The following is a 26,389-nucleotide window of genomic DNA, read 5'->3' on the forward strand; positions in this document are numbered from 1 at the left end:
GTATGTATTTATTTATACATACCCTGCCTTTTATGAGAAAGTGGGCAGATTTAAAAGTTACGTAAAACACAACTTACATAAGGTCAATCGTGAATTTATTTTGATATTTCAAGAAAGTAACATGAAAAGGAAAACCTGGCTGGGTACACAGTTCCAAATACCTATAAGATGTAAAGTAATCCATTATTCAGAAGTACAGTTCTTTCTTAGTACTAAGTTCAGGCAGAAATTTCCCCTTTAGTTTTCTAAATGACGTAGTTATTTAAAAGACTCTTCTGCTGGTTTAGAAGTTACTGATTTGCATGGCTAATCCAAATCAGTGTTGGACTGCTCTAGAATTTTAATATTCTGTTTCATAACCCCGGAGGAAGAATTATACATTTTAATATGAGCTGCTCTTCCATCCTACTTGCAAATGGATTCTATTCAGAAACTAATAAAAAATGCTTTTTCTTTCAAAATGCTTGGATACACATTAGAAGGAAGCTGATAAATTAAAATTTTGTTTTGCATAGTTAACATAAACAAAACTGCTTTAGGAAGATGATAGTTAGCTGCATTCTACTTTTCCTTCTTAAAGGTTAATTCATAAATTCCTTACTGCATTGATCAAATATTTATTAGGTCCCTACTATGTGCAGCCATATTCCTATTGGTTTGTTTGCTCTCCTTTGACAAAAAGTGGTCATTCAGGCTGACATTTTGTGCTTTCATCTTTCACTTTTTCCGTTTTTTGGTATCATGGATTTAAATGGAACAGAACATTATGGAACTGAGGCTTTAACACAAACAACTGAAGTGGATGTTGGTGCCTCATAACCGATGCCCTAACAAATCTGGGGTTTTGTTTAATGATCAGATTTAAAAGGACTTTTATCCTTTATTTAAATTCTTTGGCTTTGTCTTCAGGTCTCTAGCATGCATTTTATATGAGATGTGCTGCATGAATCATGCATTCTCTGGCTCCAATTTCTTGTCTATTGTTTTAAACATTGTTGAAGGCGACACTCCGTCTCTCCCGAAGAGATATCCAAGAGAACTGAATGCCATCATGGAACGGTATGGAAATAAATGTATCACCAGAGAAACAATTTTAAATTGTACTTACATTGTCATTCATCTGAAAAATAATTTTCTGTTTTCACTTCACAGCATGTTGAACAAGGACCCTTCACTGAGACCATCAGCTATAGAAATTTTAAAAATCCCTTACATCGATGAGCAACTACAGGTATTTAAACTGAAAGGTGTGTTGGGAAACACACATTAGGATTTGTATGCATTCTAGGACTTGAAGATATGCTGTGCAAATAAGGTGCACAAAGAATCAGTCAGAAAGGAGAGACAAGGCTTTTTTGTTTCTTAAGCTGAGGGGAATTATTAGTCAGGACAACCTTTTTGCAAAAGAAAGTGTGTGAAAGTGTGTGAATTCTGGTACCCCAGACATTAGGATTGTGACTTTCTGCCTAAACTCATTACCCACCCTAGAGCTCTTGGTTGACAGGTCTTATCTCAACACTTTGTAGATATGTCCCTCCTAGGACAAGAATGTACTACTACTACTACTACTACTATTACTAGTAGTAAAATCTGGGATTTTCACTGAATCTTTATTATTCTACTCCTTTATTATATAATACTTTTTATTGATTGAGTTTATTTTGTGTTCCTGTAAGTTAGAAATTTTGATGCAGTGAATTTTCCTCTGATTGTAAGAAGAAAAGCAAATGGTACCCTCCCAGGAGGGTGTTTTTGTTTTTGTTTTTTTTAAGTTCTTAGGCTTTTACAATACAAATCCCTCAGGCCAATTTCCTTTAATTTTGTGAAAAGCTTTTAGAGGCTCCACAAAGCAGTCATTCACCTTCATAAACGTGCACACTTTTTCATCAGCATCCTGTTCTAAATCCACAGGAGACGGGCTGCTGACTCTAAGTGCTCTCAATGCCTGGCGCTGTGCTGACACTGGGGGTGCAGAAATGAAAGGAACAGATATGGCTCCTGTCCTTTCGAAGCCTGACTGCTAGTAAGGGAATCCAATACCAAGAAAAAGTAAATAAAATGATTATAAAATTTCCATGAGCACTAACAAGAAAGCAAATAGGATGCTGTAAAATAAGGCAGGTGGAGAGGACTTGCTGGTCAAAGACAGAGTAGGTGACATTTTGACACCAGTGAGATGCTGAGAAGCGGCCAGCCCTGTAAAGATCCTGAGAAAGAATGTTGGAATCACAGGGAATCACTGGTGTAAAGCCCTGGATTTTAGGTCATGTTCCCTGAAGGGAGACATAGAGGAGAGTGCCCTTCGGCAAGAATGTGCTTCCAAGGGAAACCCTTAGGTAGGAAGTGGGGTAAGCAGGACAGTTGAGGGGAGGTAGTGACGTTCCCTGGTATTTTCAGCTCTCCCTGTGCATAGTCAAAGCCAGCTCCCCTAGTCTGAGGGTGGTCCACTTCAAAAGAGGCTGTTGGATCAAAACCCCACAGACGGGTCTATGAACACACAAAAAAATAGTATAAGGGACCCAAGGGGATCTGCTGGGACTAAAGCAAGACAAGTGAGGCATTTGTTCTGGGGCAAGATTAAAGGGGACATCAATACTCAGTAATCAGGATAAATAATATTTTACAGATCCAAATTAATACTCAAAATCCATGGTAGCAGAGTATCAGAAGTTCAAAGATCGTATCCAATAGGGCTAGGGTCAGGGTGAGCCAAGTGAGGTAGAATGGCGCAAAATCAGGTTTGGATCCTGTCTTTATTTCAGCTTTTCATATTGTGTTCTCCATGGCTTTGGGGCATTAATTTTTATTTTTTTAATAATATTGCATGAAAGTAGTGTTTATCTAAATTCCTGAGTTCTTTGGTGTCCCTTAAATTTTGCACCTGAGGTGAGTGCCTCACTCATCTCACCCTAGTCCCAGCCCTGGGAGTGTGGACATTGTCCATTACAAACCCAGAGATGGAGAGAGCTTGTGTGTTCTTGGAGCTGAGGGAAGGTCTCCCCTTGCCAGGGTGTCAAGGAGTGAGAGAGCAGGCAGTGCAAGTTAAACTTGGAGAGGGAAGTAGGCCGGAGCCTGACCCCCAGGACCTCCTTGCACAAGCTACCATGTAATTTTTTTGTAACCCTTTATAGGAGGAAAAATAACTACCAGTGGGTTTGGCTTTCAAGCTCCCAGAAATGGTCAATAATATTGCAAATCAGAAAAGGCACCTGGTAGTTTTATGCCATTCCATCCCTGAAGAGGAGTCCTTAAGGTGTGTCAAGGTTTTTCTCTCTCTCTTTTTTATCAGCACCTGAGGTGTAGATATTCTGAAATGATTCCAGAAGACAAGAATTTGAATTGTCAGAAGGAGGCTACTCATATAATTGATGCCATGTAAGTAATTGCTTTGTTTTTTAAAAAGTCTATTGAGCATAAATATTAAATGCATTTGTCTTTAAAAATCTATTAGTGCTAAGCTGACTGACTACGTGGAGTATCCTAGAATTCACTTAAGTCTTGCCAAGAAATTCAGGAGCTTCAGTAACTTGATGTTCCAAGGCCCTTTGCCTCAGGTGGCAGCAAATTGAAATCATAAAAGTGTAAATCACTGCACAGCTGACAGATCTGTAGGGCAGCTCTGCAGTTGCCTTGTAAGTATATAGAGAAATTAATACCTCAAACATTTAGTGATATATGTGCCAATGCACCTTCTGTATTAAGCATAAAATGCTTTCACATGTTGATTGTTTAATAGGAGCTGGCAGAGTATCTGTTTAAAAGACAACATTATGGAGTCCTGGCATAATTGAAAATCAGCCAAAATTCACCTTCTTGAGATATCCGTAAGAACGAGAGAATGTGTGTTTCAAAAGAACTATAATTATTTCCTTGGCCTAACTTATCTCTCCTACTTCATCAAAATTTCTATGCTGTAACTTACAAGAATCCAGAATACTAGGTTACTTCAGAACAGCCATCTACAGCTATGCTGGGCCCAAGAAACAGGGCCCGTTAGAGTGGCAGAGCCCGATAATTGCATAAAACTTAAACTTTTATAGCCAGAGATTCAACTCCTCTCTCTATCAATATGTTCATAATTAATCTCCTACTACTAATCGTCCCTATCCTCTTAGCCATAGCATTTCTAACCCTCATTGAACAAAAAGTATTGGGCTATATGCAATTCCACAAAGGACCAAATGTTGTAGTCCCCTACGGACTCCTCCAGCCGACCGCTGACGCCATCAAATTATTCACCAAGGAACCCCTACGCCCACTAACATCATGTGGGAATGCTCTAAAAAGACGAGAAGACCCTATGGAGCTTTAATTAACTAATCCAATAAAGAAAAACTAGCACCCACCCAGGACCTAACTCCCCTTTATATGGATTAGCAATTTAGGTTGGGGTGACCTCGGAGCACAGGGAAACTTCCAAGTGATCAAAATCTAGACTCACCAGTCAAAAGACAACATCACTTATTGATCCAAAACTTGATCAACGGAACAAGTTCCCCTAGGGATAACAGCGCAATCCTATTTAAGAGTCCATGTCGACAATTAGGGTTTACGACCTCGATGTTGGATCAGGACATCCCAATGGTGCGACAGCTGTTAACGGTTCGTTTGTTCAACGATTACGGTCCTACGTGATCCGAGTTCAGACCGGAGTAATCCAGGTCGGTTTCTATCTGTTCTAGGCCTCTCCCTAGAAGGAAAGGACAAGAGAAGCAAGGCCCACTTCACTAAAGCGCCTTCAGGTTAAATAGATGATTTAATCGTAATCTAGTAACTACAAATAACCCTGCCCAAGAAACAGGGCCCGTTAGAGTGGCAGAGCCCGGTAACACAACTCCAGGGGGCACCACTTACCAAGACCAAATCTATAATTTTTCTGAAGGAACTCTCTATTTAACTTTGTAAGGACCCGATGAGAATGGCAGCCCCTGCCCAGAGCTGTGCAAGACAGTGATGAGAATAGCAGCCCTCATTAGCCTGATCGTCAAGGCCAAATAGCACAAACAGCACTTCTCTAACACTTGGTCCGGTAGTTTCCGAACTACACCATGTTTGTTTTCCATCTTCGCATTCAAACTGAGGAAACTGGTCCATCAAAAGTATTCAGTCTTTGTTTAATGCATGATCTCCAGTTAAAATAGACTACACCTCAGGGGGTAACATAGGCACACCCCGATAACTTTGTTTTCTTGGGTGACTACCTATTCCTTCAACAATCTGAAACTTCTAATTTTATTTTGTGCTATTAACTAGAGATGTGAGAGTAGTAGGTCACTTATCTTTAAAACGCTAGACTAATCTTAGTTATCATTTTGCACTGCTATTACATAGTTTGCCTGACGCTGCTTACAATTAACATGTGCTAGAATCCAGTTGTTTGGATGGTATTTCACATTATGAAACATTGATTTCAAATCATCACGGCTATTTTCAAGATCTCTGACTATGTTTTAAGGAGATCTATTTGGTCTTACAAAATAAGGGATGTGTATTCCTGAAAACTGCATAGCCCTTGGAGGCTATGGTCTGAACAGTGTTCTGGAGGGATGAGAACTGCCTACAATAATCATTATGATTTTCTCAGTGTCTCTCACAATGTTCTGTAATATTGGGCCCTAACCAAGCCAGGCACAGAACCAAATATCATTGAGAACGTGGTTACAGACCTTATAGTACATGATTAATGTCAGCACATTTCTTTAAATAAAGAAAGGGGCTCTTAATCATATCGGCCAACATTTTGGGGGTAGCGAACATATGCTTGGCTCTCTTATGACAACTGTACATGAGTTAACTCATTTAAATGCACAACAACCCTATGAAGTAGGTAGTCTGATTATTATTTTTTAAATGATCATAAAGACATTAAGTAACTTACCCAAGGGCACGTAGGATTTGAGCCTAGAGAACAGCAACCTGTGCAATTAACCACAATGCCATGCTGCCCTGAAAATACCCACTGCATTAAGCCTAGACTATAAAACATATTCCATAGAATTTAGCTATTATAATGCTATCATTTTGGATACTCTTTATGTGTTAGACGTTGTACATACATTATCTCATGTAATACTCACTATTGCCCATTCTTTACTGATGAGAAGACTGAGGCTCAGAGAAGTTCAGTAGTTTGCCCAAGGCTATAGAGCTAAGGAGTGGTGGATATGGTATTCAAACCCTGCCTGTTTCCAAAGATTGTGTTTTATCCACATGGTCAAATTAGTCTGCCTGTCTATTTACTTCTTAATGACCAAGATCCTAATTTGTCTTACATTATAAAAACCAGCCATAGGCAGTGAAATGAGCAGAAATTTGCAAAGTACATAATTTGCTTTTAAACAAAAATCCAATTTGAAAAATATTGCCAATTAACCGCAGTCCTGGTTGGCTCATTACCAACCCAGACTTTATTAGTTGTTGTCTGGCCTGTCTCGAGATGTTTTTCCCCTCTTAGTCGTGTAATGATACTTCTGTAAAATATTTCTGTAATTTTTCTGAGCATGTTTGGGACGTGTTCTGTGTGGGGAATCTTTATTGTCTCTAGGCAAAAAAAGATCCACCTACAGACGCTGCGGGCCTTCTCTGAAGTGCAGAAAATGACACCGAGAGAAAGGATGCGGCTGCGGAAGCTCCAGGCAGCTGATGAGAAAGCCGGGAAGCTGAAGTAAGCTGCCTTTCCGTAGGGTGCCCCGGGCCACTTCCCAGGGCTCTAAAGGAATTTACTGAAGAAAAACAAAACCAAAACAAGAAATCAAAATGCACATACCCATTACACATGCATTTGTTTAGTTATTCACTCATTCCCTCAAAAGATGGTTATTGAGCCATAGATGGTTATTGGATGCCTGGCATTATTCACATCAGGTTTTCGTTCTTGTGTGGAAAGAAAGATTGCATATCAGGGAGGTTGCTAGTGATAAAAATACCATCAGCCTCCAAATGAAGCCTCATTGTTGCTGACGCCTTCTGTACATACCCCAGTGAGAGGGTGAAAAAGTGACTTCAGTATCCGGTCTTCATTCCCCGGATGTTTGCTACATCCCCTCTGCCCAGAGAGGTAGCTGATCTATAGGGAGAAAAATGTAACTGGCAAGAAATTGTTGGTTTGGAAACAGCTCTGTTCTGTCAAGTGAAGCCCTTTGGAAAGTCTGTGCTCAGGCCAGTGAAACTGGCGGGAGATGACACTGGTAATTAGAGTATTTACATGAAAAAAGGGAATTCCAAAGAGCCCCAGATTCCCAATTTGTCAAAGACAGATTTTGCAGTTGTAGATTACCCAATTTCCTAATTTTTCTTCTTTCTTCCTCTGCCAATTTTGTTTGGTAGTTTAGTAGCCCCAACCAAGAACTAGAGAGTCAGGAAAGACCTGAAACTCAAATCTCTTCATTTTGTGACCTTGTTAACATAGCTGAAAAATGACTTAGAGGTGTCCTTGTACTTACAATGAAAATCATGATGAACCAAATAAGAATCTGTGAGCTTATTTTCCCTTAAGACATGTTTTCTCTAATAAACGTAGGAAAAGTTTCCTTCAAAGTGCTCATGGGCCATTGTGTGCTGATAATGTTTAGCAGCCCCCTCTGGGATTGTGAGGTGAGGGCTGGGTGGGGAGTGGCTGCTGATTTGTCTGCAGATTTCTGTGGTGTAATTTCTTCTGCAATGGACAATTTCAACCAGCGACGTGATATCATTTCACTGTTCAGTCGGGAAGATATGTACACAATCTGATCTTGGGAGCCCAGTACAAGTTAGTTTCTGGAAACCACTAAGTGTGGGTTTTACTGAGAAAATATATTCACATAAATTGTTTGAGCCAGTGCATCAACTCCCATTGCCAAATCTGTTTCTAAGACCTCAGAAAACGCAATATGTTCAGGTTATCATGGCTCATGTCATTGGCTGAGGGAAAAAGGAGAATTAAATCTCTAACAGGAACAGATGAAAGGGGCTGTGGGGACAGAGTCCCAGAGAGCAGTTTCCAGGCTCAGCCTCACGTGGAAAGGTACTGGCTCAGGTAGTAAATGGCCATCAGCTGTAATCAGATGACCATTCGCTGTGGCAGGGTGGCCATCAGCTGTAACGGGTTAGTCATTGGCCACTAATATAACTGCTGTGGCTACGCTAGGGGGTTGGTTGGTTGGTTGGTTGGTTGGCAGAGAAGCAGACAGCGGATTTCAGCTAGCAAGTGGGGTTGGTTGGTTAGAGGAGAAGCGGATGGCAGATTGCAGATCGTGTGGCTCCTGCTTCCTGTGTCTCTAACCAGCCGCCAGCGAGAATATAGTGGTATGACTCCCTATCTATGGCTCCGTGGGTTGTGTTCCGTTTTGGCCTCACCATGTCCTGCATTCTGGTGCAGGGAGTGGGACCAGAGAACCTGCATGACAGAGGCTATTTAATTACTTACATCCACATTTTCAGATATTATTTTAAGATTGAAACTTTTTTATACACAAAAGAAAATCATAGATCTTCTACATGATATTTGATATTTTTCTTGTTTAAGTTTGGTCTTGATTTGATGAATGACTTGCATCTGAATTGTTTTTTATTATTTCTAGGTTTCGAGGATGGTCATGTGTTTTAGCTAGAAAATGACTCTATTGTCAGAAGGGTTATGATGTATCCATTTTATAGAAAAGAAAATTTGACCACAGGGATATTTAATGACTTTTCAAAAACAATCTAAGTATAAATTAGCACACAAGTAATCACCAGAACTCAAATCTTTCTTCCAGTTTTGTAGCAGGTCTATTAAATTCAACTCTCCTGTAGTTGAGGAAACAAAGTAAATGTGTCTGAGAAAAATTCACTCCACAGTGGTTCTCATATTCCTTTCCGTAAATTCTTTGAAATGCAGCTTTATTTTCCCGTTTGTGTGTTTAGTTCACCTGAAAGCAGTGATTGAGTTATTAGTATGCGCTTGGCACTGTGCTGGGCATTGGAGACACACACCCCTGTCACCATGAGCAGAGGACACACAGGGACCAGTACTGTCTTCTCTGCGTTGTAGGAGCTGTAAGGATAAATCAGGAGCCAGAGCATCCTCTGTGTGCAGTGCTTTAAAAGAGAATCACGTGTGTGCTGCACCGCACACCCATCCTCGTGAGAGAAAGACACGCTGGTCTGCCTTCCCAACACCCCAGGTTGGCCCGTTGAAACAGCGAGCACACTTACCTGTATAATACCGATGTGCTTTTAGCAAATTGCGGCTGTTTTTCTACATTTGCTTTCTATTTGCAGAAAGCTTGTGGAAGAAAAATATGAAGAAAATAACAAACGAATGCAAGAATTGAGATCTCGGAACTTTCAGCAGCTAACTGTTGACATACTCCATGTAAGTACTCTTATTTCAAATTTTACATAAAACCTTCTGTTGCTTCAGATTTTTCAGATTCATGTGGCCAGTTGGGTAGGAAAAGGGACAAGGTAGAAAACTAAAGGCATCCAGACCAACTTTGCCCAATTCCAGGAGGATGTACTGGGGTTCATTTTAGAGTGTAGGCCAACACTTAATGACTACACTAATTCAAAGCAGGTGTACTTAGAGATGGATCAGTTGATCCACCCAACAAATACTGAATGCCTACTGTGCACAAGGTAACTTAATCAGTGCTGAATAAACAGTTGATGAGTTAAAATTATGACTTTGCAGAACAAATGTGTGTATATCTCATTTTGAATTTCAGCCAGGCTATTTTTTCTTTATCTCTTCAGTCCATTGTTCTTTCTGACTTATTTTTTTATTCTTTCCCTTTTTTACTCTCTCCCCTATCCATATCATGTCTTGTGTTGATAATCCCATTCCAACTTTGAAGAATTACCATAGATGTCCAATAATAAATTAGGTGGCAAATCCACATGGCATGCACTCCAAATTTATGTCCTCTGCATCTCAAACCCCTGGATAGCAAATACTATTTTCTCTAATGGTTAAAAATATCTCCATAGGCCTTGGTGTAGGCTGTGATACTTAATGTAGTCTTTCTTCAGGGTCCTATTTGCACAACAGACATCAACACCAAATCCTGGCTCTTCTGGTAAAAGCGTCCTGGGAAGGGGTCATTTTTATGGAGAACTTCACTGCCTCAAATTCTGTTTGTTCATTGGAGATCCCTGCATCTGAGGGAGATTTCTTCTAAGCTCCCTGAGGCTCTGGGGATGATCCCTGAAGTCCAAGGATGCTCATTCTGCTGTAACTCAGTAATCAGAGGGCTCCGAACCCGGGGGCATGCAGGAGCCCCCAGCTGCACTCACTCTTAGCCAGGCACAGCCTAGGAACACTGGTTTTCTGCCTCGCTCTGAGAGGTTATTCACCTTTCTCAATTATTTAGTGGTTGTGAGTGCTTTAGAGTTCTGAAAATCCAAAGTTGGACCAGAAAGGGGGGCCAATCTCCTCTGACCTTAAGCGTCTCCCTCTGTTGGACCCTTTAGTAGACAATGTGGGGACGTTGGTGATATGTGTTCAGTCCCACTGCCCTTTCTCTATCCATCTCCCACTCTGTGATGTGAAGCCAGCTGTGGGGTCTGTTGTGGGCCCCAGAGTCATGGGAAATGGGATTGTTCCTGCTCACGGAACCTGGTGAATGGAGAATTGTTGGCTGGAAGTGCATGGGGTCAGCAGTGCTGTCAGAGCCCTACCCGAAGAAGAGTCTTGATGTCACCACTTGACAGCCCTCTGAGCACTGGGTGCCTTTCTTCAGCTCCCCAGACATTTTCTAGGCCCTGAAATGATAACTTGTGGAGGTGGGTTGTCTTCCTTAGGTCTGTCAGCTTTCTTCCCCACAGAACTGAGAACTGCAAATTCCCACAGGTCCTCCCAGGAAGTCTGACATAAGAATCTTGTGTTTGTTAATATATGTAAACTACTTGTTCAATCTACTGATAGAAACTGGGACTTTTTTTTTTTCTGGAATATTTAGGGACACCTGGGATTTTATCCGCTAAGATTGGAAATTGAGCAGTACAGATATGGTAATATTTTTAGAGTACACAGATGTTGAATTATAATCTTGTACACCTGAAAATTATATAATGTCATTAAGCAATGTTACTCCAATTAAGAAATAACCTGAATAACTTTCTTTACTCGTGAAATTACCATATGGCAAATAAAAATGTAGTTTCAAGTATGATCTTACATTTTAGTGTCTGATAATTTACTTTTTTGCTTTGCTTCACTGACCCTTCATAATAATCATTTTTGGATTCTTTTTCATTTCTGGTACGATTATCATCAGTGTTAAACAACTACACAATATTAGGTCCTGTCCCTCCTATAAACCAGGGTCAAACCGTTGGGGGATCTTTAAGGAACTTAAGACTGAGACCCGAGGGCGGCTGGTTAGCTCAGCTGGTTAGAGCGCGGTGCTCTTAACAACAAGGTTTCTGGTTCGATCCCCACATAGTCCACTGGGAGATGCACCCTCTACAACTAGATTGAAACAACTACATGACTTGGAGCTGATGGGTCCTGGAAAAACACACTTAAAAAAAATACAAATAAAAAGACTGAGACCATAGTGCAGGCAGAATCTCGGGAGATTTTGTTAGCTACGCGTATACATTGCTCCGCAGAATATGCGAGCCAGACATGAGTCCAGATCTTGGCCCAACTTAGACAAAGAGGCTGTCACAAAGATTTTATGAAGTCCCCACTTATAACTTCCACAGTGTCTACCTAGTTCTTCCCAATTCCATCCCCTTTCCATCAGCAAGGAACAGAGGGAACAGGAAGTGAAGTGCCTGATGCTGTCATGGCCAGAGATGTTGGTTCATTCTTTGATCCTCTAAGATTTAGTCTCACCAACATCTTTGGCCCTGAACTTCCCAGCTGCATATTTCCTTAGTTTGCATGTTGGTGGGGGCAGGAAATGCTCTAGGCAGATACTTTGCTCCTGAAGGTAAATCCTCTTCTAGCTGGTTGAGTTCTGCAGACAGGGTTGCTTAATACCCCCAGGTCTCTTGCCCTCTTTTGTGCAATTACATCAACCATTTCCCTCTGGCCCATCAATAGCATCCCATCTGCTCTTTCAAATGTCAGCTCCTCTTCAGAAAAACCTTTGACCTCTCAGATCCACAATCGATTGACCCTCCTCCGAATTCTTAGGGCTTATAACAAAGCTTCTCAAACTTCAAAATGCACCAGAATCACCGATGGGTCTTGTTGAACTGTTGGTTCCGATTGGGTTGGCCTGGGATGGGGCCTGGAGGCTGCATTCTTAACAAGCTTCCTGGTGATTCCGACGCTGCTGGTCCAGAATCACACGCTGATGAATAACGGGCAGAAATTGTGGCTCTTGAAAGAAGTAGCTCACCTCAGATAAAGGAAGACCTGGAAAAGCCACCGAGGAATAAAGCTTATAATAGCTTTAGGAAGGAAAGCATTTCATGGGAATGGAAGAAAAGGAGGAGCGACCTGAGGGAAGGCTTCCTTGTTCGCTGCTGGAGGAGAATGAAGGGAGACCAGGCAGAGAAGAGGCAAGTTTTATCATATTCACAGGCACAATAGTGAGCCCCGTTTAATGCTATGCAGAGAACAAAGGAGGGAGAACACAGGAAGCCAAACATTTAACAGAGGGATTGAAGGCTTTTAAATACTCAAGGAAAGAGATTGAGCTGAAAAAGATGCAACAAAATATAAGAAGTTGAATTAATCAAATGCAAGAGGCTAAAGAAAAATGTGACGAAGAAGGAGAAAAGGAAGAGGAAAACGCTCCTGTCTTTGCCCAGACACGTATTTATGATTTCATTTCTCCCTGACCTCGTTGGAGCTCTACTCTCTATTCCTTCTCCATCTCTCGTGCCAGCTGAAGCAAACCACTTTATATTTCAAAAGTAATTGTAGGAGACAGAATCAGAGTTAGGGCAGAGAATGGGCTAAATATGTCACCTCTTAAACATGTTTTAATAATTCTTTGAGGCATTTAGGAGAGCGGCTTATTTTGTTTTTCAGACCCTAAATGACAGGGCTTTTTATTTTGGCAGACATTTTCTGCTTGGCTGAATTGGGACTTTGAAATCTTGAAGCATAGTTGAATGTAGAGTCACGTTAGGCACTCTTTCTTTAAAGGATGGTAGCTGAAAAACAAGTAGATACCGTCATGCACACAATAAGCCCAGTCTTTCTTTTATCCAGTGGCGTATACACGTGTGAAGGTGTCAAAATTGGGTTTCTGTGAAAAGTGCATAGCAGGTCGAGTCTCCATACGTGAAATAGTAACGTGGGTCAAAGATGAGGTCAAGTCCTTCTTTTTCTAAGAGAAGCAATTATAACAATTCTGTCTCTTCTCTTCAAAGAGAAACTCAGCAAATCAAAGTCAGTTGAGAGTCGAAATACTTATTTTCAAATAATTTCTGAAGTACACGTAAAAACACGTTTCACACAGCCAGTGTTCTCTGTTCTTAAAGTTCTCTGTGTGCTATCACTGATCCTGGGAAATTTCAAATCAGTTTCATCTCATGCAACTATTATTATACAGTACACTAAATGGACTTCTTAAAAATATTTTGACTGTATTTTCACCAATGCTACACCAGTGTGTCACAGCTTTGTTTTATTTATTCATTTAAGATTAGTTTGAACTTTCTGTTTTTAATAAGAAGACACTTTTGGAGTATGAGGTATATTTATCAAGGAAAATAGATCAATTCATCATTAGCTCTAGGTCATAAGCACACACACACACACACACACACACACACACCTGGAAAAAAGGCAAAACCATTTTTTGAAGTAACTATTAATAGTTACTTTGAGAATAACTTAATTTGAGAAATTTGTTTTTTATTTTTTTGAAGTTTTGAATTCTTTCATGTGGCCTCTTAGATCTCTTTCTTTTAGGAAATTGGAATTCATAGATCACAGAACTTTTAAAGCTAGAAGAGAACTTGGAAGACATCTACACCAATACCTGTAATTTTGAGATGAGGACTCTGAGCAGGGCCGGACTAGGGTGAACTAAGTGTGACACCCTGGGTGCAAAATTGAAGAAGGTACTTGTCCTCAGCTGCAGGTCAGTCCTGCTCCTGTATGAGCCTGGAAGTCAGTGTCACCTTCAGTTCCGTACCCTGGGCACTCCGCTTGCCTCAGCCTAGTCATGGCCCTGAACCTGAGGCCCTAGGAGGTTAAATGCTTTGCCCAAGGTCACATGTCGAGTTGATTCAAGGCTGTTTCTCTTATCCCAACCTGCCGTCTTGAAATTTGAAATGCTGTCATATGTAAGGAGAGGATTAGCAGGCTTTTGTTTCCAAATAGTCTTCTAAACAAGAATATTGTTCCATATTTGGTAGTTTCTCATGAATCGTTAATTGTCTTCCACAAGGAATTTGATGGCCCAACTTCAGAGAAGCTGCCTGAGTCTCAGCTCATTCCTTCCTTGGACCCCAGCATGCTTGAGTCAAGAGGAGAGGCCACGATAGCTGACCTTGGAGATCATGGTATGTGTTTGCAGGAGAAGGGTGCTTTCAGCTGACACATGGGTTGGTGTGGCTGGCCCTGCGGGAGGCCTGGCTGGCCTCTGAGAGAAGCCCTGGCTGTATGTGACCCCCTTCCATCAGTTTGCCAGAGCTGGGTTGAGACCAGGATGAAAAGCAGAGAAGCCAAGGGGTTTGTCTGTCCTCTCCTATCTTCTTCGTAATAGTGAAGGTGCTTTAGAAGCTCATACCAGGGAAGGACCTCTTCTGTGTGGGTTAAACAGCATTGTCGTTAACCTGACTTTGGGACAGTGTGTGACAGTGAGTGCCCTGAAGCACTGCTTCTCTCCTCTGTAAGTGGTTTCCCAATCCTCATAAATTTAAAGCAAAAAACTGAAGTCAGGCTTTGGAAAATCAACTATTTGGATGTACAGTCATTGGCAGAAAAAGATGTACTCAGAGCTGTCACCCAAATCGGAGGAATACATCATAGCCTAATGATTGAAAACATGAGTTTTGGAGTGAAAAAAAGCTGGCTGTCAGGGAAGCCCCGGCAACTTGCTCTCTCTAGGTCTCAGTTTTCTTATCCAGGAAACAAGAATAATACCTCCTTTAAGGGTTGCTGGGAAAAACCAAGACTAGACGTGTGATGTGCTCTTAGCTCAGTGCCCAGCATACAGTATGAGCCAAGGAAAGGGAAGCAGGCTGTGACTCTGAAGAGAAGGGTAGGAATATGGGTGTCTTCTCAATCTTGTACATTCTCCCTAGTGCCTAGGACAGAGTGCCACCATGTTGTAGACACTCAACGAGTATTTCCTGGGTATGTGGGTGGGTGGATGGATGGATGGATGGATGGATGGATGGATGGATGGATGAATGGATAGATGGGTGAATGGATGAATAAATGAATGAAGGCTGTGTCAGTCTGGACGTCTGAGAAGCAGATGCCAAGATGGGACTAAAAGTGCAAAGATATTGTTAGGGGAAATGCCTGTACAAAAGGAAATAGGAAAGGGGCTGCAAAAGGCTGAGAGAACTATAAGAGCATGATTCAGTCTTATTTCAAGTGAAAAGAGAGGAGGTTTGTTGGTCGTGTTCTGGTCTGCTGAGGCAGACAAAGGCAGCCAATGGCATCAGAAGTCCTTACGTCAAGTCAGCCTTCAGAGGCCTGCCTGGGTATTCCTGCTGCACTCTGGCAGTTGCCCGTGGGGAGGTGTAGTAGCCTCCGAGAGAATGTAGGCATGGATTTGGGGGCACCGTAGCTGGGCCCTTAGCTAGTTATGCTCCTGGTAGCAGAGATCTGTGACATACATTCTCTTGGCTGCACAGGGGTGTAACAACTCTCTGTGGCAGTAGTTGAATCCTTTTCTTAAATTGAGAATGAAGGTAGTGAAGGTTGGATGGACTGATCCTCTCAGCCCAGATTTGCATCTGACGTCTTTCGATGGAGCTATGAGAGCTTGTGCTGCCTCCTTTAGCTGTAAGGAGACCAAGCTCTTTAGGTTCGCATTTGCCAACTTTTAAAATGCTGTTGTGGGAGCCACCTGGTAGCCGACGTCACTGACAAATGTATATGTCAGGTGGATTTGTATCTTAAACTCTTACATATTATTTGTTGTTTTCCACAAGCAGGAATATCCCATGGGCTTTTCTTTCCTGAGACTTAGGTCATTGAGCAGCAACGGATACGGACTGCTTGTGCTCTGCTGGAGGGCAGAGCCATTGCCATCTACAGAGAGCAAGCCCCAGGTCAAAGGCTGAATGGGTGATCTAGGATCAACAAGTCTGGGCCCAGCCTCTGGGTTTCATGTAGGACAAGTGCTTATTACTCATTTTATAGATAAGAGCAAAGGATATTAAATAATTTGCTCAAGGACTCTAAAACTTCTGCTTTCTAGTGCATCACCCTTTCCATTTCCATCAAAGTGTATGTATTTGGAGGTAGTGGGTAAGAGCAATAGATTTGCGAGAAACAGACAAACACGTCAAGTGCATTGGACTTTCAAAAGGCAGAGATTCTTTGTGTGTCTCTTTGTTAATTATTGTGAACTGTAGTAGCTAGAGACTCCAGCTGGTGTCTTACTTACTTACTTCTTTCTTTTTTTTGCATGGAGGTTTCGGTATGGTAGACTGTGTGTTGATTTATTAGCCAAACCGGCAATGGTGAAATCTTCTCCTTTGACCTCCTTATAGCATGAGCTCTAAGGAAACTTCTTAGATGTCTGTAATCAGCTGTAAGATCCAAAATGCGTGGTACTTTTATTCTGCCAAAACCCTTGTAAAATACTTTTAAACATTTCCCTTATTTATTCCTCTCTGTAAGTGCATATTTTCTGAATTCTGTTCTTCCTTATATATTAAATTGAAAAGGGAGACTTAGAACTATGAAAATGTAACCTTTGGGTTGATGATTGATTAGAAGAATGGTAGGCAACTACAAGGTGATTAGTGATCTCACAGCTTAATCATGAAAGTCTGACACAGACTTTAATTTATTGATGAACCATGAAGTGGTTCATTGTTTTCCCATTCTCTTTGTGTTTTAGAAGAACTTGATTCCAAACTTTCAGCATCCAGAGGAGGGTTTTTGTTGTTGTTGTTTATTTTTTATCTAGCATGTATATGTGAAATAAAGTTACAGTCATTTTTTTTAAAGCTTCTATACCAAATGTTTAATTAGTCTTTGATATTGAATTGGAAAATTCCCTCTGGGATGTAAGGAGTTAGTTGCAGAGAAAGAAGATAGGGTAAGACATGATTTACATTTGTAATGCATTTAGTGGACTACGGCTGATTTAATCTAGCCAAAGTCACGGATAGCCACTATAATCATATGAGAAAGCACAACTGGAAAATTAAAGAAATGATCCCCATTTAAATACTTATATGTAATGCTGATGATTTCTTGCACATTATTAATTTTTGCCAGGCACTTCATTGCACTCTAGCCTTATCTCAGCAACTCACAGTTCAGTTTCAGAATAACGTTTCTTAAGGGGAAAAATTTTAAAAAAGCGTTTCTTGCACAGCTGGAATAGCCTGAGACGTTTGGGTCCCAGGCCCACCCAGAACGTCGCTCTCAACCCAGCCTTTCACATGTGGAGGCTGCACTGGAGTAGTCCTTGGCTGCCCACTCACAGCCTGAGCAGCTGGCACCTTTTCATTTCCTTTTCAGTCTCTGCTTGAGCAAGCCCTGAGTGCCTTCGCTGTGCTCAAAGCTCTGACCCAAGGGGGTCCTACTCTGCTTGCCCGTAGGATGTCCACGTGCCCTCTCAAGTTGCGGGCTGCTCTCACTTATGGTGTCATCCCTTGCTTTTAAATGTACAAGTAGAAATCAGGTGATTTGAACTCTGTTAGACAATGGTGTATTTTTATGGTTTCAATTTTTGGAAAAGAAAACGTCTACTGACTCTGCAATTCCACTTACCGTTATACAAGAGATCTGTATACAGATGTTTTTAGCAGTTTTATTCAGAGTACCAAAAATTAGAAATAATTCAAGTGTCAATCAACAGGTTAATGTCTAAACAAACTTGTAGTTTATTTGTGCAATGTAATACTACTTGGCAATAAAAAGAAACAAACTGTCGATACACACAATAATATGGATGAATATCAAAACCATTGTGATGAGTGAAAGAAGCCTCAAACAAAAGAGTTCATGTTGAATAATTCCACCTCTATGAAGTTCGAAATGTTGCAGCACTTATCTATAGTGATGGAAATGAGGCCAGTGGTTGGCTGGGGGTTGTGGTGGCGGGAATTGACTCTGAAAGGGCACAAGAGAAAGTTTTGTCGTGATTGAAAAGTTTGATACCGTGGTTTTGGTGATAGTTACCCAGACGTGTATATTTGTCAAAACTCACTGAACTCTATATATACCTATGCTTTAAATGAGTGCGTTTTATCGTCTATAATTTATACCTCAATAGAATTAATTATTTAAAAAAACATAGATACCCAGGAAAAAAACAAAGAAAACATCATAACTAATGCCCCTCCGTCTTTCTTGTAGCTAATGACTGGCCGGAAGAGACTTGGGTGAGGTTGTGAAACCAGCTGGGAAGGAGTCCTATTACTTAGGACACAAAGTCCTTACTCCTGAAAATGATCACAGGGCTTTCTTCTAATGTCAACACAACAACGTTGTCTTCCATAATGAGTGCTAACAGAGTTTGGGGGCCTTCTCTCAGGCAGAAAATTGGCTACTTACAGATGAGGGTCTGGGATCCCTCAGCTCCTCTTGTCAGCCTTTATAGTGGGGGACCCACACTGGTGTGGCGGGAACCAGACCAGCAGGACCCAGTCCCCACGAAAGCAGCCTGAGCATAAAAGAACACAGAACAATAGCTCAGACTCCAAATTCTGGCCCAGATAGAGAAGCTGGTGGAGCTGCCTGGCTCGTTAGCCCTCAGAAAAGAAGACCAAATGCCAGCAGTCACTTCTGTATTCCTAGATGTCCCACCGTTTCCAGAGCTTTAGCTGTCTTAAGGATTTGATTTATAAATATAAATCGATGGTGCTTTTGTTTCAGATTTGTCACGTATTCCACTGAGTTATATTTGCGTTTCCGCCTGACTCGTATTTACTCCTGCAGTCACTCCCTAATTTTCTGAGCTCAAGAGGATAATTAGAATGAATCTAATATTGAATGAAGATGCCCTGACTCTCCCCCTGAGGCATTTTTAATAATTTAGAGTGTTCCTTCCACGTGACAAACTGGGTAGGTGCCTCTAACTGAAATTCAAAAGATTATATCTAATATGAAAAATTAAACTGGATGCAGAATAACACCTGCCCAACCAACCACTTCACTGTTGTGTCCTCAGCAGACATAATAGAAATAAGAGGAAAATCAGTCCCCAGAACATCAGTTATTCATAAAGGGAGGCATCACCCATGGACATCTCAAAATAAGTTTCTCATCTGGGAAAGCTGTATGTGATTCCATGGTCCATTCCTTAACTGTATATAAATTATACAGTAGTTATTAAACCAAGGGCCCTGCTGGTCAGGCAGAGGGCATCCTTAAGTGGCCTTACTCAGCCTATCGTGATTCAGGTTTGGAATTAATCAATTAAGCAGAAAATTAAATGAGCATGAATGATAGCTTTTTTTTTTTTTTTTTTTTTTTAGATTTTATTGGGGAAGGGGAACAGGACTTTATTGGGGAACAGTGTGTATTTTTCCAGGATTTTTTCCAAGTTATTGTCCTTTCAGTCTTAGTTGTGGAGGGCGCAGCTCAGCTCCAGGTCCAGTTGCCGTTGCTAGTTGTAGGGGGCGCAGCCCACCATCCCTTGTAGGAGTTGAACCAATAACCTAGTGGTTGAGAGGATGCGCTCCAACCAACTGAGCCATTTGGGAGGCAGCTTAGCTCAAGGTGCCGTGTTCAATCATTAGTTGCAGGAGGTGCTGCCTACCATCCCTTGCGGGAAATCGAACCTAGCAACCTTGTGGTTGAGAGCCCACTGGCCCATGTGGGAATTGAACCAGCAGCCTTCGGAGTTAGGGGCACAGAGCTCCAACTGCCTGAGCCACCGGGCCAGCCCATGAATGAATGATAGCTTTAAAGTAGGATAGAATACAAAATAAAGAGGGTGCCAAAAAATGTATACCTATTTTAAGAAAGGGACAAACTATGAAAATTGCAATGCTCAATATATACCGGTAACAAAAGATGAATACAAGTCACGTTTGACTTCTGCAGTTGTAAGAGGTGCTCAAAGTGGTTACCATCAGCATCTAGACCCTTCTGATTACAGTGAACTACTGCTTAGCAACATTGGCAAAGTGTCCCCTCGTATACATTTTGTTGACACCCCTGGTATAATAGGCTAAAACCTCATACAATGCGTGCTGCAGGCAGCATTTTGGACATACCACAACATGGTTTTCCTTTAGATGATGAAATTATTTTTCATGTGTGCAAGTTTCACAGCTGTACTCAGGGCTCACATGCCCACCACCTAGAGAGCATCATTACGATATCCAAAGGAAGCTCAACTGCCCTAGAAAACTGATACAGCAACATTGGATAGTATCTGCTTCCAGTCACATAACCATCTGTGAGTCATGTGTTAATTTGTGTCGAAGTGATTGAAATCTTTTGCTTTGGTGTTTAGGCCAGACTTTAGGTATTTGTGATAGGCATAATTTAAATTTGTCCTCCCTGATCTTTGTAAAAGGGCTTTATGTTTTGTTTTGTGGCAGGGAAAGCCACATCAGTATCAGCTACCTCCTAGATTCACTTGTCAAACTCTTTTGTTTTTTGAAGTGAAATAGCATGTCTCCGGAAAAGAAAAAAAAAAGCTTTCCAGCAAGGAACCGTAGTATTTAATGCCTTTTGTCAATATACTCTGACTTTTTCTCTTGTTTGTTAAAAAAAAAAAAAAAATTCAAACATAAAAATAGGAAACCTTCAAAAAGGTTGAAAATAATTGTCATGTTTCGTAATAGTATGTTTATGTATGAGGAGTATAATGAATTTGGCTTATTCTTAAACAGTCATTCTTCTGCGTCTGTCTACAGAAAGTGTGTTTGTGACGTTGCCAGCATTTGCAGCTCACCAGTTAGGCTTGTCTCTGACATTGCCAGATCGGTTCTTCATAAATTCATCTTCCCATTCTGTGCATTGGTGTCCACAGGTCAGGATACAGTTTTATGAATGTGCAGGGTAATTCTACATACCCAGCTTCACAGCTAACCTTGATCAGCCTTTCCTACTAATACCTTGACTGGCCCGGCTGTCTCCTTCTGGCTTTAAATTCCTAATGGGAGTTTCTTCTGACTATTAAATATCTGGCTAAGTACATGTTTGTAGATGAGTTTGAGGTGCCTGCAGTCCTTCCTTGCATTTTTCTCCTGAGCATTTAGCGTTGTAGAGATCAAAATGATTTGACCACTTTTATATCTCAGGTTAATTTCTCCTTTGAATTTAGGGGAAATGAACAAACCCAGCTCCTCTTCCCCAGCTTACCTCTGCATGGCTTGATTTCCTGGCTCCAAACAGCATAGAATTAAGTCAACTCCTCTTCTTCCCTCTACCCTCTATCTCCCCACGACCTCATTTTAAGATATAATAAGTAAACAATTTGCATAAGCAGTTGCTTATGAGAAAATGATCTGCAGTTATATATTTGGCCTCCTTTTATTTGTGAGATTACATATTTTGAACAAGACTAACCTTTGTGTGTTCATGGCACCCTGCGTGAGAAATGTTAGTGGTATACTCAAGAGGGTTAGAAAGTGACTGCTGGTTAAGAAACAGCAGGGTGTGGGTAAACGATTTTTTATTGTTTCCCTTGGCCCCATTCCCTGTGTGTCATTGATGAGGAGAGTGGGTCAGTGTCCTGATTGCACCAGCATGCTCACGGGCCACGTTCCCACCTGTTCCCAGAACTCCATCGTTCTCTGCAGCCATCTTGATGTCACCCCTCTTACTCACCTCTTACTTTTTACTCTCAGTAAATCATACTCCTACAGTCAGTGATCTCTCAGCTCAAAATTCCACCCAATAGGCATTACAGTCAAAGTATATGTCTCCTGTTACATTGACAGTATTCCCTGTTTCAAGTTTGATGGCACCCCTGAGAAGTGCTCACAACGTGGGGGAGTGTCACAGCACAGCAGCTGGGAGCCCACAAGCCCGGTCCTTGTTACTCAGAGCGCGTCTGAGGACCAGCGTCACTCACATTCTGACAACTCGTTAAAACAGAGACTCCCAGACCCCACCTGAGAAGTACTGGGCTAGAAGATGGATTTTTAACCAAGTCTCAGTGATTCCGATGCACGTTAAAGGTTGGAAAGCACTGAGCTAGCCTGTAGCCCAATGAGAACACGGGCCACGCCTGCCTTAGTCGTCATTGTGTGCTCCCCTCCCGACACAGTCGCTGCTCTGAGCTGCCGCTTGGTACACGTTTGTTGGATGAATGACTAAACCCAGGGAATAGTTCTTATAATGCTTTTTGTCATAAACAGCGTATATTTCTCACAGAGATTAATGTAGTTGAGGAAGTAATAGAATAACAAGTTGTCCGAAGAGGCTAATTTGTGTACTTTGGTGTTCTCCTATAATTTTTTTTCTCCTTCTTCTTAATGGTAATCTAATTTTACCAGATGGATACTGCAAAGATGAAAAATAAAGGGGTTTCAGAGACATGGGAATGGAAATCTTCCAGGCATGCTTTTTGAGTCCCGTAGCCATTGCCTCTTTCTTTGTAGATAACCCTGCATTTAAATAATCTCTTATGTAAGCCACCAACAGTGCAAAAATATGGTTTCCTCTTATGCAATAACTGTAGAATAGTATTTAGTTTAATAGAAGTGGTCACATTACCATAAGGTAATTCTCCCAGATGCCTTAATGTATTCGCTAAATGTACACATTATGGGAAGAAAAGGGTTTTATAAAGTATAGTCTGTGTTATAGGTACACACTTGTCTTTTTTGTTTGCAGCAGCTTAGTCTCCCCATGGAATCCAGGTATTTTACATATGACAGAGCATGAGCAAATACTGGTTGGTGGATTACTCTGTTTTTTTAACAGGCTTGGTAGGCTCTCTTGATGAAAATATTGTTCAGTGGTTGTGTCATCTGGGTCCTCTGGGAAGCAGACACTAAGGCAGACTTAGAAGTATAACAGATGTACTGAGGGTATTTCTGTTGCAAGAGTAATGGGAGTGGGATCAGGAGCAGATAGGAGTCTTCAGACTGTGATGCAAGCCTGACACCTATGACAAGGAAGGGGGGTGGGTAGGAAGAGTTCAGTGTGTGCCTCAGGCAGCCCCCTGGGGCGTTCTGGATCAAAGACTTCCCATGACGAACCCCACATTGGGCAGAAATGCTGTACCCTACCATCTCTACCAGCTCAAATGCTCAACAGATTCTCAAATGCTGTAGTCGGAGGCTGTCAGCCCGCTGCACGCCTTGCAGCTAGCTGTTCAGCAAGTTCTTGGAAGGAGATCAGAGAGGTATCCCTCGATAGATGCCACAAAGGTTAACTTGAGTCATTCTATATGCTTGAGATGCATAAAGGAGTATTTGGATAAACGGTCTATAATTCGATAATTTCTCTGACTTAGAGTAACCTGACCTCCAATAAAGTAAGAATAGCTAAAACTTTTGGAATATCCATGGATATTTCACCAAACTGCACCAGACTGGAAGCCACGGGTGTATTTCAAAAAGATTTGGAGCCAGATTTTATCTTTTTCCTGCTTCTACCATTTACCAGCTGTGTGGACTTGGGGAAAAAAAATTAATATTTCCAAGCCACCATTTCCTCACTGTGTAATGGGAATAATAATAATACCCAGTTTGGGAGTTAAGTGGGGAATAAATTAGATGGTAGAGAAGGAGCTTAGCACAGCACATGAAACATAGAAGGTGCACAACAATTTCTTACTAAAAGAATGCAGTATCAAAGCACGCTGCATGTTTTCTCAAGCTCCACATAAAATCTTTGAATTGGTTCTGAATAATGTTTCAGTTTTTAACCACCCTGAAGGCCTTCTACTTATAGCTTATAAATATTGTCACTATAAATATGAATTAAGTATGATTTGGAATATAATACTTTTACTTGCTATAGATTTTTTTGCATTTATGAGAACTATAAAAATCACTCAAGTTGGTTAGTTCCACCTGCCAAATTATGGTCTAATTATGTCCATCTGGGTATGTTCTTTTAGTACCAAGAAAAATTATCTTCTTTGTCAAGACTGTAGACTGTAGACAGCTCCTAGAATCAAAGCCAAGTCCCTGCAAATATGTGTGTTCTCCTGTTGGTCAGTCAGGGATGTCACTCTTCTACCCAGAAGTAGAACCTGGGAACAGATTCTTTCTTTGAAAGATGCTCCTTTGCCAGCCATCTCCAGCCCATAAACTGACAGCTAAAATTTCCAGCTATTTTCTCTAAATACATTGTAAGTGCAAATATATTTTGTACTAAGAAGCATAATAAGGGCAAGAATATACATTAGGTTTTCCACCATTGTCTCGTTTGGGACTTAGGCCAAATTCAGTAGATTAAAGTATAGAGCTTCATAGGCATAATGTTGACTTTGGCGATGCCTGCAGGAAACGCATGCCGTTATTTTTATGGACCTGTGCTCTGGGTTTGTAATGAAATCAGGAAGTGTGTCTGATACATATGGATTTGTTCTGCACTTTACTTGGTGGGTGTATGCTCGTGTAAATGACTTCCTGGTTTTAAATAACTTGCTCTGAGTTTTCTATTAGTTTCCCTTACGTTAGAATGTAAAGAAATTTCCTCAGGCTGCTTTTCTGTAGCATAGATTTCTAAGATAGGGAAAAGTCTGCGCCCATTTCAGATGAATGTATGGTTTTGCCTGCCTTAGGGCTACACGTGGAATTAGAATAGTCCAGATATGATTCTCTGTGTGTAGTTAAATCATTTGATTCTTACCATGAATCTGGTGAGATAAGCAGGCCATATTTATTTTAAAGAAGGGCATGCCCAAAAAGTAGCATAGTGACATGTTCAAACAGTATTTTTTGACTACCATATGTTGTAAACAACTATAAAGTGTCTTCAGAATTTTCTGAAATTTGGAAGAGATTTTCTTAAAATTTAGTTGGAGCAGATTCTAGATTACCCTAATAATATAACTTCCATTCCTTTTGTTTTTAGTGCGAGAGAAAAGTGGGAGTTGTGGTTAGAGGGTCAGTGTTGCTTTTATCTTGGGTCTGCCACTGCCACAGGATATGCCTCTGATGTCATTTATTTTATCAAGATGGTGGGGAGGGTTTGGAATTTCTGCTCTAATGGAAGGCAGGCTGGGTGTGACCCTCCACTTTGAGGGACCAAGGCTCAGTCTTGTGTATGCTCAGAAGTCCTCAGGTCTTATATTTCAACTGTCTGAAAATCAAACTCACAAAACATTCCGTTTTCCTCATTTTCTAATTCTTAGTTGGGAAATACTGACAACACATATTAATAACTCTTTTTTTGTACATGAGAACACTGAGGTGCAAAGAGGTTAAGATGAAAGAATTAGTGTTGCACTGGGACCCAGCCCCAAGTCCATAATACTTTCAGCCGAGTGAAAGTTATTTTCTCCTAAATAGAAGACAGCTTTCCGCTAAGTGGAAGAAATGATGACAGGTGTTTGGTTGCCGTCTTGCCTCCAGAATGTATCCGGGCCCAGTACCGTGATAACATTACACAGCCTCAGACTAAACATATGGCAGGTGGAAGCCCCAGAAGCCTTTCAGACTTTATCTAATAACAATTCCCTCCTTACCAGTGAAGGACACAAATTATATTTATTGAAATCCAGTTGATCATGTTAATGAATCGGAAGTGTTCAAGCCAGCAGATTACACAAAACTAAAGAGGGGAGAGAATTTAATTAGAGGTGAAGGTCAAGTGAAATAGTCAACAGTCATTAGTGACATCCGTGGAGCAAGTTACCAAAACCTGCGTCCGTGAGGCTTACACAGGCAGGTGAGGCCTGACAGTTGAAGCAGGGAAGAGCAGGCCGGGAATGCTGTCTTATGTGGTATGCTTCCTGTCTATTGTTGGTTGGATAATGGTCTGTTTAGCACATAGCCTGGCATATGGAACCGTGCTTTGTGAGTTCCTATCTCCGATGTGCTTGTGTGGTCTAAGCAATGTCTGTTCATTTTGGTTCCTATGTGACTGAAATTTTATATTCTTTGTAGTGATTTTAAAAAAGGCCAGTGGTGTTTCTTTTTCTTCTGAAAGACTGATTATAATTGACTCTATTCTCTCAAGTGGCAGTTTGCCTCTCTGAGTGTGGGGGCAGAGCCCCAGAAAGTAGTTTCCAGGCTCTCGGCCTCACATAGACAGGTGCTGGCTCAGGTAGTAAATGGCCATCAACTGTGATTGCATGGCCATCAGCTGTGGCTAGTTGGCTGTCAGCTGTAACCAGTGAGCCATTGGCCACTAATATAACTGCTGTGGCTACGCTAGCAGAGAGATAGAGAGAGAGAA

General features: G+C 41.2%; 1 protein-coding gene across 7 annotated transcripts in view; it reads left to right on the forward strand.

Annotated features, from left to right (window-relative positions):
* NEK11 (NIMA related kinase 11) overlaps positions 1 to 26,389 on the forward strand; it is a 192,454-nt gene that overhangs the window by 80,630 nt on the left and 85,435 nt on the right. For 6 of the 7 annotated variants that reach the window (XM_074312832.2, XM_019725963.3, XM_074312835.2 and 3 more), the window contains 6 exons: positions 910 to 1,059; positions 1,153 to 1,231; positions 3,290 to 3,375; positions 6,545 to 6,664; positions 9,241 to 9,334; positions 14,322 to 14,436. In XM_074312832.2, coding sequence (XP_074168933.2) covers positions 910 to 1,059; positions 1,153 to 1,231; positions 3,290 to 3,375; positions 6,545 to 6,664; positions 9,241 to 9,334; positions 14,322 to 14,436 — 644 coding nt within the window. The remainder of the gene's footprint in view (positions 1 to 909; positions 1,060 to 1,152; positions 1,232 to 3,289; positions 3,376 to 6,544; positions 6,665 to 9,240; positions 9,335 to 14,321; positions 14,437 to 26,389) is intronic. The other variant, XM_074312833.2, reaches the window with a different exon arrangement.

This window comes from Rhinolophus sinicus, chromosome 5 (genome assembly GCF_057876585.1).
Source record: "Rhinolophus sinicus isolate RSI-liver-muscle chromosome 5, RSI-T2T, whole genome shotgun sequence".
Taxonomy (NCBI): Eukaryota; Metazoa; Chordata; class Mammalia; order Chiroptera; family Rhinolophidae; genus Rhinolophus; species Rhinolophus sinicus.